This window comes from Ceraceosorus guamensis (assembly GCF_003144195.1).
Source record: "Ceraceosorus guamensis strain MCA 4658 unplaced genomic scaffold IE81scaffold_2, whole genome shotgun sequence".
NCBI classification, from domain to species: domain Eukaryota; kingdom Fungi; phylum Basidiomycota; class Exobasidiomycetes; order Ceraceosorales; family Ceraceosoraceae; genus Ceraceosorus; species Ceraceosorus guamensis.
This window is the reverse complement of record NW_020289997.1, coordinates 686,731-699,781: the sequence shown is the minus strand read 5'-3', so window position 1 is coordinate 699,781 and position 13,051 is coordinate 686,731. Positions and strand designations below refer to the sequence as shown.

The 13,051-nt window shown below is 55.3% G+C and overlaps 3 protein-coding genes across 3 annotated transcripts; 2 read left to right on the top strand and 1 right to left on the bottom strand.

Annotated features, from left to right (window-relative positions):
• Nucleotides 1-265: 265 nt before the first annotated feature.
• IE81DRAFT_319603 (hypothetical protein) lies at nucleotides 266-3,418 on the bottom strand. The gene is made up of 5 exons (XM_025512769.1): nucleotides 2,349-3,418; nucleotides 2,037-2,209; nucleotides 1,625-1,826; nucleotides 1,313-1,453; nucleotides 266-1,214 (listed from the first exon to the last, which is right to left on the bottom strand). Exons 1-5 carry the CDS (start codon nucleotides 2,923-2,925, stop codon nucleotides 532-534), a joined length of 1,776 nt encoding a protein of 591 aa, XP_025373367.1. The 5' UTR covers nucleotides 2,926-3,418; the 3' UTR covers nucleotides 266-531.
• Nucleotides 3,419-4,672: 1,254 nt separating this feature from the next.
• IE81DRAFT_87395 (hypothetical protein) lies at nucleotides 4,673-7,957 on the top strand. Its single transcript, XM_025517710.1, has 6 exons — nucleotides 4,673-4,877; nucleotides 5,031-6,058; nucleotides 6,243-6,694; nucleotides 6,834-6,944; nucleotides 7,054-7,317; nucleotides 7,476-7,957. Exons 1-6 carry the CDS (start codon nucleotides 4,861-4,863, stop codon nucleotides 7,734-7,736), a joined length of 2,133 nt encoding a protein of 710 aa, XP_025373366.1. The 5' UTR covers nucleotides 4,673-4,860; the 3' UTR covers nucleotides 7,737-7,957.
• Nucleotides 7,958-9,486: 1,529 nt separating this feature from the next.
• IE81DRAFT_319601 (putative ERG24-C-14 sterol reductase) lies at nucleotides 9,487-12,060 on the top strand. The gene is made up of 6 exons (XM_025512768.1): nucleotides 9,487-9,706; nucleotides 9,806-10,260; nucleotides 10,422-10,636; nucleotides 10,734-10,943; nucleotides 11,030-11,499; nucleotides 11,608-12,060. Exons 1-6 carry the CDS (start codon nucleotides 9,693-9,695, stop codon nucleotides 11,660-11,662), a joined length of 1,419 nt encoding a protein of 472 aa, XP_025373365.1. The 5' UTR covers nucleotides 9,487-9,692; the 3' UTR covers nucleotides 11,663-12,060.
• The last annotated feature ends 991 nt before the right edge of the window (nucleotides 12,061-13,051 follow it).

The window sequence follows — 13,051 nt, the reverse complement described above, 5'->3', positions numbered from 1 at the left end:
GGGGGCATTTTGCTTGCCTGTTTTTGTTGATTTTTGCGACGAGCGAGCGAGCGAGCGAGCTTGCTAGCCGGATATGGAGTTTCTCTTCCTTTGTCTTTGTTCTTGCTTCTGTTTGGCGGACCGACCGAGAAGGTGTGGGCAGAATGCCTCCCGCGCTTCCTGCTTCGTGCTCACGTCGGCTCGATCTGCCGCGTCGCTGTGACGTTGAATACGCAAAAAAATCAATACCCGGGCCAGAATCACGAATGCGATATCTTGGCGGTATGTGCACGTTGTAAAAGGTCGAACAAGCGGGGTGCGTCTCACTCCACAGAAGGGTAGAGTGTAGTACCATATCTTTTTGGTTGCTCGTGCGATGGCACAAGAGTTGCAAAGACAAGACGAGGTTGCAAGTCGATTGGTGTGGCACACGAGCAGAGCATGGAAGGAGGGCCAAATCGATTGCAGGATTGTGAGAGCGGCAAGGAGGGCAAGGGGGGGGGAGAGGATCGTACAGGTTACGCTCAAAGAGGAGGGGAGCAGAATGCGAGCCTACGCTTCTTTCATCTCCACATCCCCATGACTACTGCCGGTGGGTGGTGCAACCGGTACAGATTCTCCATTTCTCTTCTCCCCATTCGACGTTTGGCCCGTCGAGGGACCGCTCGCGCTCTGCGCTGCGCTGAGGGCAGCGGCGCCGGTATTCTCGTCGGACTGTTGCGTAACTCCATGAGTAGGTCGAGTACTTGGAGAGATGCTCGCTCTCTCTTCTCCCAAAGCCGCCCTTTTCAAAAGCGGATCCATGATGCCTGGCGTCCTCCTCCTCGCTCTGCGCGTCGAATTATCCCCCTCCTCTGCCTCTTGATCGGCATCTCTGTGATTCTTCTCATTCCTCCTCGAATCCATTCCCTCATCCTCGCTATCGCTGCCCTCGTCTTCTCTCTGCACATGCCCATCTTTCCATCCCTCTTGCCTAATAGCTCTCATGTCCGCATTCAGATCCTCCTCTTCCTCCCTCGTCTTGCTTGCATCCTCCATCTCCTCATCGTGCGCTAATCTGGGTATCTCAAAGCTCTGCACAGAAGGCGCGTGCGACGTCTGGCGCAGATTCTCAAACACTTGCGCTTTGATCTTTTGAAGGTAGGCAGGCGTATTCTGATCTTCCATGTTGTTCCTTCGCACATCCAGCACGTAATCCGGTCCAAAATACTCGTAGTACTCGTTCACAGGCACCTCTACTCGGGGCGCCAGACGTGCAGCACAAATTGCGGAAACGGGAACGCTTCAGCTTCGGGAAAGCGCGACTCTCGCGGCCCGGTTTGTTGTGACTCACGATGACCCAGCTCTAGACCCGCTGCCAGACCCGTCTCGTATGCCCAAGCTCGCGACACGTTCCGGATCGTGTATCCGCCACCTCCCAGCAGCAACAGGGGCAAGTTGAAGGATTTGACAAAAGAGACACAATTGGCATGTCCTGCACGGCCAGATCATAGACGAAGAGGAACGATGATAAAAAAACATCGTGATGATGTCAATGTGGGTGACGCGGAGCTGCCTCTCCCTCGCAGGCAATAGTCACAAGATTGCCGGTTCCAAGTAGCCTGCAATGTTGGCACCAAGTAGGCCGCCTCGTGCACCAACTCACCTCTCATGCTCAGGTTGAAGCTGCCCAACTTGTCGCCCGCAAGACTATCGCTGCCGCACTGCAGCACCACCGCGCTAGGTCTGTAATGCTCCATGATCTGAGTGATGACGGGTTCAAACACCGACTTGTACGACTCGTCCGTGATGCCATCGCGCAGCGGAAAGTTCACGCTGTGATTCTTGCCTCGACCATAGCCAATGTCCTGGGTGCGAGAACGAGGAGAGACGATGCGATGCATGAGCAGTGTGACCTCCTCCATTTGAGGATCTGATACCGCACAGGCGAACACGCTATTCGCTCCCTCTGTGTGGACATCGCCTCGCGGGCTCCTTGCTCTGTATGTGCACATGCACGCATGTCCCTATGCCGATGCACATCTTGGCGCAGATATATCTTCTCGCCATCTACTCACCCTCAACTCTCCGGTGCCGGGAAAGAATTCTCCGTACTTGTGAAAGGAGCAAGTCATGACCCTGTCGGTAGTGTAGAAAGCCTCTTCCACTCCATCGCCATGGTGCACATCAATGTCGATGTACAGTACTCGGGGATGATATCTCAGCAATTCCAAAATACCCAACACAATGTCTGTCATGATGGCGTGTTGCGCAAGGAGAACGAATCAGCAAGAGGGCTTGGCGAGGAGCACAGCACGAAGCAGGGTGTGCATGCATGCATGCGTTTGAGGCAGCTATCTATGCTGCTGCTGCTGCAAATTCTGGCTCACCGTTGATGTAGCAGAAGCCGCTCGCTTCACCCTTTTTGGCGTGATGCAGACCGCCGGCCCAGTTGATGGCAATGTCGCACTTGTCCCTGCTGAGCCTAGCGGCACCTTCCATGCTGCCGCCAGCGCTTATGGAGCAGTACTCGAACAGCCCATCGAATACGGGACAATCGTCGCCCACATTGAACCTGCTCTGTTCCCTAACGAAATGATCCACATTATCCGGCGTGACTTTGGAGAGGAAATCCACATACTCGTCCGTATGAAACTGAGACATTTCTCGCTTCGTCGCCGGTTTAGCTCGGAATATCTCCATTTTTTTGTACAGACCGTACTGCATCACTAGACTGTGACACATGCGAATGCGCGTGGGCTTCATGGGATGTCCGGGTCCGTAGTGGTAGGATGCAATGTCGCCATCGTAAAAGTAACAGACGCGAGAGGCTTTGGATGAGCCGGTGTTGGCCAGAGGTGTGGAGAGCGATAGTGCTGATCCCCCACCTGCGCCGTTCGTCGCTGCGTTGCCCGAAGAGGAGCCCGCAGTGGCTGCGTTGGGCGGCAAGTAGGTCGTGGATGTCATGGCTGGCTGGCTGGCCGGTGGGCTGGCCGGTGGGCTGGTGGGCTGGTGGGCTGGTGGGCTGGCTAACGGGCTTTCTCGCTCGCTCGCTCGCTCGCTCGCTCACGTATGTCGAATCACATGCACCCTCCACGCCCCTTCCACCCTCTCCGAGCAGACTTTGAAGAGCGCAAAGCTTGAGAGGTCAGGGCAAGCAAGGCAGCTAGCTGTTTTACCGATGCCCCTTGACGGGTGATGGGTGGGATATTTGTGGAATGGGACTCCACTTGGAAGACTTGATCTTTCTTGATCGTTGCCTTGACTCGCCTTGACTCGCCTCGACCTAGCTCGACCTGGCTCGGCTCGGCTCGGCTCGATTTGGCTTGGTGCGCCGATCGCTCGTGGAGCGATAAGGTATGATGTAGACAGTCACCAGCGGAGTGGATGGCCATCCATGCGATCTGCAATCTGCAATCACAGCTCACGAATGTCGAGGTCGATCGGTTTGAATTTGCGCATGCGCCTGGCATGGCATGGTGCGCGCTGTGCTTTTGGCACCAACGCGCATCACCGCGTCCATGCGTGCGTGCGTGCGTGCGTGCGTGCGTGCGCTCCATGGATGGCGGTGCGTGGAGCTCCATCCGATCGAGTCGTGGCCGCTAAGGAACATGTCACGTGATCGTCTGACCAGTGCACCCGTTGCGTGCAACGACACGGCCCCCCCCCCCCCCAACTCCAGGGCACAGGCTCATGTGCAGGTATACAACACACAACAGCCTTTGATGACGCCGAGACTTGTGATTGCGACCCACGCACACGCCCCTTTGACTCGCAAGCACCTTGACGCTGATTGGGTAAAGACTTGAGTCTTGAACTTTGACTCGAGACTGGAAGAATCGCTTTCTGACGACCACAAACATACTCACGACTGCACTGGGGAGCTGCTGCATTTGCAACGCAACCAGTGCGAAAATACGGAGACGTGACGCGGATCGAATCGTGAATGGAGGAACAAGAGCGAGACAGCGCTTGCGGACGAGAAAGCGAGTCAGCAGCTCGAGGCAGTCGTTGGTCGAAGCTTCACTTGCAGCACGCCATCAATTCACGACCGAGGCTGAAAGCGCAGCCATGTCTTTTGAAGGTGCAGCACCAGCACCAGCACCAGCATCAGCACATGCACACGCAACCTCGTCGTCCAACTGGACAAGCACGTATATATCCCTCGAACCCATTCCCTGGGGCCCTCTGTCCCGAGACAGATCCTCCATCTTGCGTGATGCGCCTCGATTGAGAGATGTCGCGTCTGCAGCGCAGGAGACCGATGAGCTTTTGCGAGCTGGGCAAGATGAAGAGGGGGAAGAGGAGGAAGGGGAGGATGGAGCGTTGCTGAGAGACACGAGCGCGGCACAGGGAGCTGTGCAGAGGAGTGGGCTGATTTGGGATTTGTAAGTGGATAGATAGTCATTAGAAGTGAAGCCGAGCCTTGATTCATCCTTGCGCACTAAAGACCCGCAACCTGCCCCTCGCACCCCCACACACACACACACACTTTCTCTCTCCTTCGACGCGCTCTTGCTAAATAGCTCGTCCCACCAAGCACCACTGTCGGACCGGGTTGCTCAATTGTGGGCCGCCAGAGGAGCCTTTGATAAGTTGGATGTGGGAGAGCTAAGGAAGAAAGTGCAGAAGCAGGATAAGCGCAAACGGAGAAGACTGCTCAGGGCTGCTCGAAAGGCGGGAACTACAGTGGTGGATGAGGACAATGATGATGATGAAGACGATGAGGAGTCGAAGGACTGGGGAATCCCGGCGGAGCAAGAGGATGAGAAGGAGGGAGATGGACTTTCACGTTCACGTACAGATGAAGATCAGAAGGATCACGCTGCTGGAACTGCACAGAGCAAAGAAAGACAGAGGAAAGCGTTAGATCCGCAGCAAGTGCAGAATCTCAAGGGTCCAATGTTGGCGGAGCTCAAGTGAGTTCAATCGAGCCTAATCTGCACGATGCGCCGATCCATTGGCACCTCTTCTGAAGCTCTCGCTTACCCGCACACGTCATCTTCTGCACGCTATCCACACACTCCCTCCCTCGCTCTTCAAAACCTCGCTTGCGTCGCACTACCAAAAAGTTACGCACAAGAATCCATTTATTCTGCCCACTGCGCAATTTCTTTAATTCTCCTCTCTCGACCCACGCAGATTTCTTCCGGCTCTTCTTCGACAGGCCTCGGTCGTCAAGGCTCCGAAAGGGGTACACCTCTGCCCAGGGAAAGAGAAGGGACTGCCACTTCCACGCGAGCTGGCGCAGGTGCAGGAGCGGCAGCGGCAGCGGGTTGGGCTGGCAGAGGTGTTTCTGCGGCTCAACCGGGCACCGCGATGGCTCTGTTTGAAGAGACGGGACTGGAAGCGGAACACGTATCTGTTGAGCTGCTTGGATCTTTCCAGCCTGATGCTTCTGCACAAGCCGAGGATGCATCGCAAGGCTCCGCTTATAGCTCGTCGGACGAGGGAGCTGAGAGAAGCAGTCAGAGCAAGGACAGAAAAGGCGTCCTTGACAAGAAGGAGGAGAGAGGCGCAGAAGAGCAGGAAGGCGAAGAGGCGGATAATTTGTATTCAGCCAAGAGCAACGCGAGATATCTTCGCGAAAACGATGACAAGCTTTCAAAGGAGCAGATGGAAGATCGAACGAAATCTCTGGTCATATCTGCGCAAGCTGCTCGAGATGGGATATTGGGCGCCATTGGGATTTTGCGACGAGGAGCACGAGAATTGGATGAAGTGTGCGCTCAAAAAGCATCGCCGACGTCAGGATCCACTCTCACCAAAGGCCTGGGCGAGGGATCAAATATGCGGCGAGAAGCTTCGGAAGCTACGTATGCTGATCGACGTGGAACACTGAACGCTGCAGAGAGGGAAGCGAACAGATGGGAATGCTTGGCGAGGGCCAAGAGCTGCGATTGGACCTTGAGCGGAGTGGCCAATGCGGATCTGGATGTGTTACTTCAAGACGAGGAAGAGGCACCTGAGAGGGAGGGGCGCGCAGCCCTAACCACTCTGATTGAAGCCGACAGGAACAGGGGAGCTAGGGATGCGTGGATCGGCTGGGCTATCACTGAAGGTGAGTGCTTCTCACTCTTCGGTCATTCTTTGCCTCGCCGTGAGCGTGGAAACATCGCATGCCACGGCATGACGGGTCGCTTCGACCGTTGCGAAGCGAGAATGAAAGGACTGACGAGATCGTTTTGGTATATACTCTTTCTCTTCAACCATCGCCTCGCGTAATCATGCTCTTTTGCTGGATCACTGGAACTTTCGAATCGACCCTGACGCATCACTTGCAGCTCATGCGGACTATAAACAGCGCTCGCTCGCAAGGGTTCATTCTGCCGAGCCGCGGAGCCCATCCGCTGAAACTGCCGCGTCCGACGCGCAGGACAAAGAGGGAATGAGCGAGAAGCTGGAGCAAAATGAAGAGAGCGCGGGACACGTGCCTGCTCCAGTGTCCTTTGTCTATCGACCGAACAAACGCTTGCAAGTCAGTTTTGAGCTAAGCTGCACTGGTGGTAGTCTGCCCGAACAGCTCGAGGCTCGACGTGGCAATGCTGATGGGACGGCAGAAGTGCGGCATATGCATGTGGACGGACAGGGGAAAAGGAGAACGCTCTTTGTCTCTTCTGATGCGAACGTGCCTGCTCGGTGGCAGAGGTCGAAGGCTGGAGATGAAGCGAGCAGGACGAGACGAGAATTGAACGAGGCACAGCTTGAGCTTGCGGATGAGGAGCTGTTTGGCAATGTGAGTGCACACTGCGGATGGTCGAGCTTGCGCTGCGTCGCCTCTTAACCAGTGCTCGTGCGGCGCACCGTGCATCCTGTCCCTCGCTGACCCTTGTCGAATGCTCGGCCGGTCCGCTGGGCGCGTCGCGACGCCTTAGCTCGTCAGCGAAGCTCGCGCACTTTCGAATCGGGGAGAAGCAAACGTCAAGATCAGTACTTCTTCATTGACGATATTTGTGAGCAATCAAGTCAGCATGCTCATCGAGCTAGTGAGTTGCGAGGACGCTTCAGCGAAGCTCCTTTCCCTTCCGTTGGAGCCTACGTCCAAGATCGTCTTGCTCAGACTTTGGTGATCGCGATGCTCCTCCTCCTCCTCAGATACCCACGCGATCTCCACAATCATTCGACAAGCCCACTTCACCGACGATGGAAGATGATGGGGCTCCGAAGGGCGACGAAATGCAGAATGTTCAACGCGTCGCTTCCGCCATGCCCGATGCGCTCCTCGGCTTCTTGCGTTTGGGCCTGGTAGGCAGGTACAAGGACAGAGCTTGCGGCTCATCAGCCTTTGGCTCGAGTCGGGCTTCGCAAGGCAAGATCGAGATGCTGCACCCCTTGCTGAGTGTGCTAAGGCTTCTCAAGGTGAGTTCGCGTGCAGTATCGTCGCGCTCTCGTGTTTGTTCGCAATGACATTGGACCTGACAATTCCTGGTGATTTGCCCCATTCCTTTTTTGTGCTGTCTTTGCCTTTTTTCCCGTCCGTCTTTATTCCTCTGGCTGTTGTGCAAAACTTGCTTCAGCTTCGAAGTGGTGTATTTGAACGCGTACAGACTCTGATGGAGAATCTCGAAAGTCGAATGGCGAAAAGTGGTCGCGTTCGATTGGAACAGAGCGCAGTCACGTTCAAAGCATTTGGGAAGAAGAATAGTAAAGCGGCACGGGCTGAACGAGCAGTGGGGATTGAACGGGCTGGATGGGTTTCGAGAGTGTTTGGCGGAAGAGCACTGGGTGCTTTCACGAGCTTACAGAGTCACTTGGCACTGCACGTCGATGATGAGTGAGTTTGGTACGTGCCAGAACATGGAAAAGGCCTCTGCTTGCCCCCCCTTTTCCTCTTCGCCACTTTGAGAGCTGAACAACTCCTGCCACCGCTTGTCGAATCTCGAACTCGACTGTAGAATAGTCGCAGTCGTATCGACGTCATTCCCGAGCAACATCGCTTTGCACCTCCAATTTCCACCACCCGCTCCGACGCATCTACAGGCCGCTGCTGCAGCTTCGAACAAGTCGGCCCGTGATTTGAAGGACAACGAGCGGCCTGAAAGCGCGGCGCAGAGACTGGACAAGGCTTGCCATCAGGCTGGAACATGTATCGACGCGCTCGGACTCGACACGGCTCTGGAACTGCTCGAGCATGAAGTTTCTCGCAGATTACGAATTCGAGATTGAGAAATCGACAAGGGAAATTGGTCTGCTCGACCACGCTTTGTTCTTTCTTCTTGCTACGAAAAAGAGTTCGAATTTGTCCTCTTTGAGAAAGCGATACTGGATGTGAGGCAAGTGGTGCGGCGAAGTCTAGAGCTGCATGTGTGCGCGTCTGTTGTGTGAAGACTCGAGACTGAGGAGCACCACTGCAACGTATCTGCGGCTGCACCTTGTATGCTTGGCCGTACTGCACCAGGCTAACAATCAGTGCATCTGGCTGTGCGTATGCATGTGGATTGGTGCGCCTACGATGGTCTTGGACATGCTGTACGTTCGAGTGGAAAGTATTGGCGCTTACGCAAGTCACTCGAGGGCTATCGATATCGGTGCACAGAATCAAGAATCACAATCACAATGATGATTGGGTTTGGCTGTGGTGTATCAGGTGCTGCACGTGCACGTGCACGTGCTCCCCTTTTGTCATCAAAGGCCGGAAGAGGGCGAGCGAGCACATTGTTGATTTACGATTTCGAGCAGCGCGGCTGGCTGCTCTTTACCTCCCCTCCCCCCCCCCCCCCCCCTTTTGCCAATCAAAAAGCAAATGCTCCGAAGATCCGCGGGTCGGCCATCTGCTGGCCTGAATTACCTATACCTACCCTGCCTGCCTGCCTGCCTGCCTGCCCTATATCCCTTGGATTATGCAGTGCGGCCGAGCCAGCAGGATGGTTTGCGTACATTGCCGCTGCAATCACAACAATCGTGAATCTGCCATTCGAATTGGATGCATACAGATGCTTTTTGCTAATCACAATCACAATGGTGTCGCGGCGGTAGACAGCAAGCGTGTACCATCTTGAGCTCTCTCTCACGTTTGAGTCCCCGCCCCCGCCCCCCTCCCTTTTCCTGACTCTTACTGGACACCGCCCGATTCGAGCGCGCGAAAGTGGGACGATTCGTGGATGAGCTGCTCATCTGGTGATGTTCTCATCTGGATTAAGAAGCGCATCCAGTCAGACTATAGAGTATGCAAGCAGCATCTTATAAGCGTGCAGACATGCATGCCATGCTATGCACAAGGTGCGCGTCGGAGCGTGTTCGCGTGCGCGTGTGCGTGCGCGTGCGCTACACGCTCGACTCGACTCAAAGCGACAACATCACCTTGCGGCAGACGCGATCGACGAGACGCATATATGCTGTGCATGGGGCGAGATGAGATGAGATTTCGGTCTGGTGCGCGTGCGCGTGCGTGCGTGCATCATGGTTGCTGACGCATGGCATGCATGCACTCATCGCGCGCAGGCAGGCAGGCGCTTGCGCAGATCCTCGCACGGTCATGGTCATGCGACTTTTGAAGCAGCGAGCAGCGAGCTGCTCACAGAACTCGCACTCGTGACTCAGACTGCTGCATGGCATGGCACATCTTCTTCCTGTCCACCACCACCATCAGCACCGCTCTTTGCATAATTCGTGCGTGTCGTAGCTGCTTCGCTCCTCGCTTCCCATTTGCATAGGCGCCGAAAGTCGACGATTTCACGCAACACCACCTGTTATCACACAAGCATCACTCCATTCGCCCCAAGCTCCGAGCCAGGATGGTTCAGACTCGGTGAGTGTCTGTCGGATTGGGTGGCGCACACAGTCGCACGCATCAACACTCACAAAAGGCTGTGACGCGCTGAATCTGACCCTCGTGCGGAATACACAGTGGGCAATCGCGCACACCTAGCAAAAAGGGTGCCAAGGTGGCCTTGAACGGCTCACCCGCGCTTGACCCGGATACGCCTTCTCCAGCACCTCGCACATCCTCTCGCGCAGCTCTGCAAAAGCACGGCCAAGATGTCCTGGCTCCCAAGTCGCATGAGTACGAGTTTGGAGGACCGATTGGTGCTTTGGGAGTGACGCTAGCAGTGCCGTTCTTCAGCTACGCCATGTTCTTTTTCTGCAACGAAAATGTCGGCTGCAGCGTCACGCCGAAACATTTGGACTTGATCTGGAAACAATTTGGCGTGGGCTTGAAGGAGAGCTTTTTGGATGTGCAAGGTTGGGCCATCTACTTTGCTTGGTACGCTTTCGTGGTTCTCTGCTGGGCTGTGCTGCCTGGCAAGTGGGAGATTGGAACAGAACTCCGCACGGGTGAACGATTGTCGTACAAGATCAATGGTGAGTGTGAGAGCGGACCATTGCATGCGCTACCCAACGTGCGGGCGGGGGGAAGACGACGGGAGCGCGCGAATGTAGAAGGATTTGGTCAAGTGCTCGTTGCTTGGCTGGCATGCTCAAGTCGGATTTTCCGCACCCTCTGCGATCTGCTTGCCTTGCAGCATTTGCGACCCTCGTAGCTTCCTTTGTGGGAGCTGCAGCGATCATTTCCTACAAAGGCCCACAAGGCTTCACCTTTCTCTACGACCATTGGCCAGCACTCGTCAGTGCCTCCATTGCCAACTCGATTGGCCAAGCTGTCTATGTGTATGCGGCAAGCTATCGCACCGGACGGCTCTTGGCCAAGGGGGGCAACACTGGCAACTTCCTCTACGACGTGAGTAGCATTAGCTTTGCATAATGCAAAGTTTTTGCGAAAGTAGAGATTGCTGATTGTGCGCACTCTGCTGTCGTACATGCGTGCCATCTCGCAGTGGTTCATTGGAAGAGAGCTCAACCCGCGCATCGGCATCTTTGACATCAAGACCTTCAACGAGCTCAGACCGGGTCTCATCCTGTGGGCGCTCTTGGACATCAGCTGCGCTTGCAAGCAATGGGTCAAGCTGGGCGGACGCATTACGGACTCTATGGTACTCGTGGTCGCGTTCCATGGGTGGTACGTCATCGATGCCCTTTTCAATGAGGTGAGCCTCGCGCACGCTTTTACATCGCTCGGTCTTCGTGGCCAAAGCCGTGCTGACTCGAGATGCCCGACGAACATTCGCGCTAGACGGCAATCTTGACCCAGATGGACATCACTACGGATGGTTTTGGTTTCATGCTCTCCGTCGGAGACTTGACCTGGGTGCCATTCATCTACAGTCTGCAAGCGCGCTACTTGGCCTTTATTCCTGTTGATCTGGGCTACGCAGCCACTGCCGGAATCCTGTTTGTCAATGGGCTGGGCTACTGGATCTTCCGCGACTCGAACGGAGAGAAGAACGATTTCCGCAACGGCACCAACCCAAAGAATTTGAAGTTCATGGAGACAAAGACGGGAAGGAAATTGTTGACGAGCGGATGGTGGGGAAGAAGCAGACATCCGAATTACATGGGGGACCTCATCATGAGTCTGGCTTGGAGCTTGCCTACCGCTTTCAACACGCCCATCCCCTACATGTACCCCGTCTACTTTTTGGTACTCTTGGTGCATCGTCAGAGGAGAGACGATGCCGCTTGCAAGGAGAAGTACGGAGCAGAGTGAGTAGGAAGTGTCTGTGCTTGACTTGGACCAGTGGTGATCTTCTCTCTCTCTCTCTCTGAAGCTCATTGGCTGACACGACATCACTCGCCTCTCGTCCTTTTTAGCTGGGACAAGTACTGCAAGATTGTTCCCTGGCGCATCTTCCCTTACATTTACTAGGCACGCTCAAAGCTAAGCACGCTCAAAGGATTGCAAACCTAGCGATGTACGGCGCTCCGTCAAGCCAAAGTGACACTGGCAGCTCGTTCATCCCGTGCAAGGCTTGGCTATCGTCCTCATGGTCTTGCTGCATCGATAATCTCCTCTCCTCTTCATACCCCTCCTCCTCGTCGGCACTTCTCGTCCCTCCCTCTCCCTTTCCCTCCCCCAATTCGCTTCTTGGTGGGGCAACTCTTTTGCTTTCCTTGCTGTTGCACACCCCTCGATCGACTCGAGTCGATGTTGCATCGAGCGCGTGGGTTCGTGAGGCAAACCAGCTCTTGCCCCATTTCACATCACGTGAGGAATATTCATCTTGTACATGCTGTACACCCTACACCGCTTTGTGAATATCTGACGTCCCTTTGATGCTCCTAGAGGTAATGACCACGAGGCAAGCGCAATCGACCTGGCGAAAATCCTCGAGTGGTTTTTGCTTCCGTTTGGATGGGGGAGGCAGGCGGCAGCGGCAATCAAGGCGGAACAGGATCATTTTGTATGCCTTCCACCCAGACTTTTGCCGCGAAGCGAGCGAGCGAGCGAGCGAGCGCAAGCTGACTTCGATCAAGATTCGAGACTCTTGACTGCTATAATGGCCAGAGCAGCCAGCGGTCGACGGGCGTGGCGCGTGGGCTATATGCGCGCGTCACGTGTAAATTGATCAAGACGCGACGCGTGTTGCGTGTTGGGGGGGGAGGGGGGCGGGGCGGGGCGGGGTGCTTGATGCGAGGGCACGAGAGGATTTGAGTCACAGTCGTGAGTGTGGCAATCGACACAATCACGAATCTTGATGAGAGATCGTCGTGAAGTCTTGTTGTATACGGACAGACATGCTAAAGGGGCAGCTAGGCAGGAACTTGCGCGAGTCTCGCGGATTTGCGCGGGGAGCAGTGAGGGGACCTTTTTTGGGCTTCTTGTTCGACACTCATCAGACTTTTGTCGTGGGCTGCTGGCAACTTTCTGCCAATTGCCTGCTCAGCACAGCACAGCACAGCACATTACGCGCTTCCCGACTTTCAAGTCGAATTTTCGACATTGCGCAAGACATCTTCAACTTTTTGAGACGTTCTCCTTTGGGTCTCCTTTGGAAGACGAAGCGGATGCACCGCCCCCCTTCTTGATCCAAGTCACTGGGCATCGATCGACTGGATCGCACTGACGGTGCGATTTTGGACTGGCATAGTCATCACATCACGCTCAGCGCTGCACACGAAGGGGCTCTCCTGCTTGGGCCACACTTCCGCGCGAGTGCATGGACATAGGAAAGTGGGCCTTGATTCAAGCGTGCGACGAGCTATTCCTACGAGGTGCGCCAGCCAGGTTCCCCGCTCATACCTCGCCTAAGAGCAG